The sequence below is a fragment of the Meleagris gallopavo genome, chromosome 6 (genome assembly GCF_000146605.3).
Source record: "Meleagris gallopavo isolate NT-WF06-2002-E0010 breed Aviagen turkey brand Nicholas breeding stock chromosome 6, Turkey_5.1, whole genome shotgun sequence".
Taxonomy (NCBI): Eukaryota; Metazoa; Chordata; class Aves; order Galliformes; family Phasianidae; genus Meleagris; species Meleagris gallopavo.
In genome coordinates this window covers 117,330-120,624 of record NC_015016.2, presented here as the reverse complement: position 1 = coordinate 120,624, position 3,295 = coordinate 117,330, and the positions used below count along the sequence as shown (strand labels likewise).

The window sequence follows — 3,295 nt, the reverse complement described above, 5'->3', positions numbered from 1 at the left end:
GCTGGGAAGAGCAGCTCGCCCGAGGCGCCCGGCAGCACTTCCTCGGGGGGCTCGGCGCGGGGACAGCGCTGCTCCTCCATCTTCACCAGCAGCCCCTCACCGGCTGTGGGGGGAAAGCTTTGGTCAGCAGCTGGCGGGGATTGGGGCCGTACCGACGTGCTCTCCAGCATCCCCGGCATGGAAGGACTGGGGTCATGGGAACAACGTGGTCTCCAGTGCATCCTCACCACGGAAGGACTGGGGTCACGGGCACAATGTGGACCCCGGTGCACCCTCAGCACAGAGCGGCCTATGCACCCTAAAATCCACTCCTGCTTCAACCAGGGCACCGCAGCACACGGGCATGGCCGTCCTCGCTGCCACCACGTTGCCCATCGGGGCACCCCAATGGGGTCTCCCCAGTGCCACCCCCAACCCACATCAACACCAGAGCACAGCACCACACGGGCATGGCCTCACTGCCACCATGACACCCACTGGGGCAAAATGGGGGCCAAACCCCAGCACATATCGGCACAGCCTGTAGTGGCTGTGGGGTGTTGCTCACCGGGGCCAGGACCAGGCACAGGACCGGGCAGGATTTCCCTCTCTGGCAGCTCCCAGGGTTCCCTGACGCACGGTTCCTCCTCCTGCTTGATCCACGACAAGAAGTCGTGAGCTGTGATCAGGGCGTCTGCACCTGTGGGGAAGGACAGGGATGGGGACGTGAGGCTGTGGGGAAGTGACCACACCGAGGGACGGCAGATGCTGCGGGCAATGGAGACCTCACCTGCACAGGGGTCGGTGGGCATCCCCCGGTCCTCCCCAAACTGCTGCTCCCCAACAAATGCCACCTCCTGCTTGATCCGGGACAGGATGTCGGAAGTGGAGATCAGTGGCTCTGTGCACAAGGAGAGACTTGGCCGGCGCCGGGCTGCGGCCACCCAACACAGCCCCACACACTGCCTCGGGGTGTCCCCGTCCCACAGCAGTGACGGGACCGTGTACAGCTCCCTGGGGGAGCAGTGGGGATGGGTAACCATAGGACATGCCATAGGGGCAGGTGACCATGTGACATCCCATAGGGTTGGGTAACCACAGGATATCCCATAGGGACGGGTGGCCATGAGGCATCCCATGGGGATGAGTGACCATGGGACATCCCAAGAAGACAGATGACCATAGGACATGCTGCAGGGACAGGTGACCATGGGACATCGCAAAGGGATGAGTGGCCATTGGATATCCCACAGAATTGGGTGAGCACAGGATAGCCCATGGGTTGGATGACCATGGGACATCCCACAGGGTTGGGCGACCACTGAATATCCCATGGTGACAGGTGACCGTGGGACACGTGATAAGGACGGGTGGCCATCAGACATCCCGTATGGTTGTGTGACAACAGGACATCTCATGGGGGTGGGTGACCAGCAGACATCCATCCCATGGGGACAGGTGACTACTGGATGGTGTTGGCTGACGACAGCCCAGCACGTGGGGCCATGTGACACCAGGGTATGCCAAAGCGATGGGTGACCATGGGGCGTCCAATGGGGATGGGTGACCAAGCACAGCCGGTGGGACCGGATGGCCTCAGTGCAGCCTGTAGGGACGGGATGCTGGATGTGTGCACCCTAAAGGCAGCGGGGTTGGGGCCGAGACTGTGCCTCACCCGCACAGGCATCTGCCGGCATCTCGCGCTGCTCCAGGTCCTGCTGTTCGGGCACGCAGGGCACGTCCCCACGCTCCAGCCGGGGCTGTGTGTCACTCCTGGACAGTGCTGCATCTGCTCGGGGGGACACAACGCGTGTCACAGCAGCGGCCGGGCCCTCCCGTGACAGCGGTGGGGGACAAGCAGGACCGCTGCGATATGGGCCCAATGGGGCCGCGTACCCAGGGAGATGAGCGACTCGTAGTTCTCCTTCACCAGGTTGTTGTACAGCTCCTTCTGCCACTCCTCCAAATTCTTCCACTCCTCCGCCGAGAAGTAGACGGCGATGTCAACAAACGTCACCGGCACCTGAAGGGACAAAAGCCTGCAGCTCAGCGCTGCCGTCCCAATGGGCTCCGGGACCCCCTGCCCCCATCCTGTCCCGGCACGGCCCCACCTTGGGCACCTCCCCGCGGGGCCGGGGGCAGGCGCAGCACCCAGAAGTTCCTGTTCTTCAGCAGGTTCTCCACGTGCTCCAGCCGCCGCTGCAGCAGCCCGTACTCCTGGATGAGGGTGCCCAGCACGGCCCATTTGCTCTCCAGCTGGTTGCCGAACTCCATGGCAGTTTTCTCACAGTCCAGGAGTTTCTTCTCGGCCGTTCCCGAGCGGCCCTCCAGGCTGAGCAGCCGGGTGGCCAGCAGGTCGATCTTCCTCTCCATCGCCTGCACCGTGGCCACCACCGTCCACAGCGACGCCTCGGCTGAGTGCAGCTGTGCCTCCCTCACGTGCGCCCGCTCCGGGAGCAGCGGTGGCTGCAGAGGCATCAGGTGGGGGGGTTCCACGTTCCACTCCTGCACCTGCGTGGGGAGGCACGGGCTGGGGGGCCGCGGCAGCGCTGCTCCTTGTGACCCCGCGTCGTCCCAACCCCGTTCTGTGCCCGACCCCGGGAGGGGCTGCAGCACGAGTCACGGGGCTGCAGAATCGCAGAGCTTGGAGCAAAAAGGACCGTCTCGTCCGACCACCAACCCGTCCCCACCATGCCTGCTCTTACAGCCATCGAATCTTTCTGGTTGGAGAAGACCTCCACTACCATCAAGTCCCACCGTGACCCACCTCCACCCCCCCACCCTGAGAATTACAGAATGACAGAACCACGAAGGTTGGAAAAGACCTCTGGGATGACGCCCAGCCATCCCCACCACCCCGAGTTCCATAGAACCATGCAGGTTGAAGAAGACCTCTGAGATCACCAGGTCCCACCACCGCCCCCTCCGCATCATCAGAGGATCATCGAGGATGGAAGATCACCTCTCCAACGACCAGCCACCCATCAGCCCATCCCATCCCATCCCATCCCATCCCATCCCATCCCATCCCATCGTGCCAACTCTGAGAGCCACAAAGATTGCAAAAGGCCTCCAGGACCATCCAGCCCCACCACAGTGTCCCACACGTGCACAGTCCCGGGATGTCCCCACGTGCCACCTGCGATTCACTGCAGCTGGAAAAAACCTCCCCGACCCCCAACCCATCTCCGCACCCGCTCACACGGCACAGCGTTTGGAAGAGACCCCCCCGGGGTCACCACTCCGCCCGGCACCCCGGCCCACCGCCCAGCGCCGCCCACGTGGTCACTCCATCCTGCGGCGGCAACGGGGCGGG

At 63.7% G+C, this 3,295-nt stretch overlaps 2 protein-coding genes across 2 annotated transcripts in view; both read right to left on the bottom strand.

Moving 5' to 3' along the window:
- LOC109368063 (zinc finger protein 282-like) overlaps nt 1-3,262 on the bottom strand; it is a 7,748-nt gene extending 4,486 nt beyond the window's left edge. Inside the window, exons 1-6 of the mRNA XM_031554010.1 lie at nt 2,094-3,262; nt 1,876-1,962; nt 1,655-1,768; nt 770-913; nt 548-679; nt 3-103 (exon numbers count right to left, since the gene is read on the bottom strand). Coding sequence (XP_031409870.1) covers nt 3-103; nt 548-679; nt 770-913; nt 1,655-1,768; nt 1,876-1,962; nt 2,094-2,457 — 942 coding nt within the window. The 5' untranslated portion in view covers nt 2,458-3,262. The remainder of the gene's footprint in view (nt 1-2; nt 104-547; nt 680-769; nt 914-1,654; nt 1,769-1,875; nt 1,963-2,093) is intronic.
- MAP4 (microtubule associated protein 4) overlaps nt 1-3,295 on the bottom strand; it is a 241,347-nt gene that overhangs the window by 141,693 nt on the left and 96,359 nt on the right.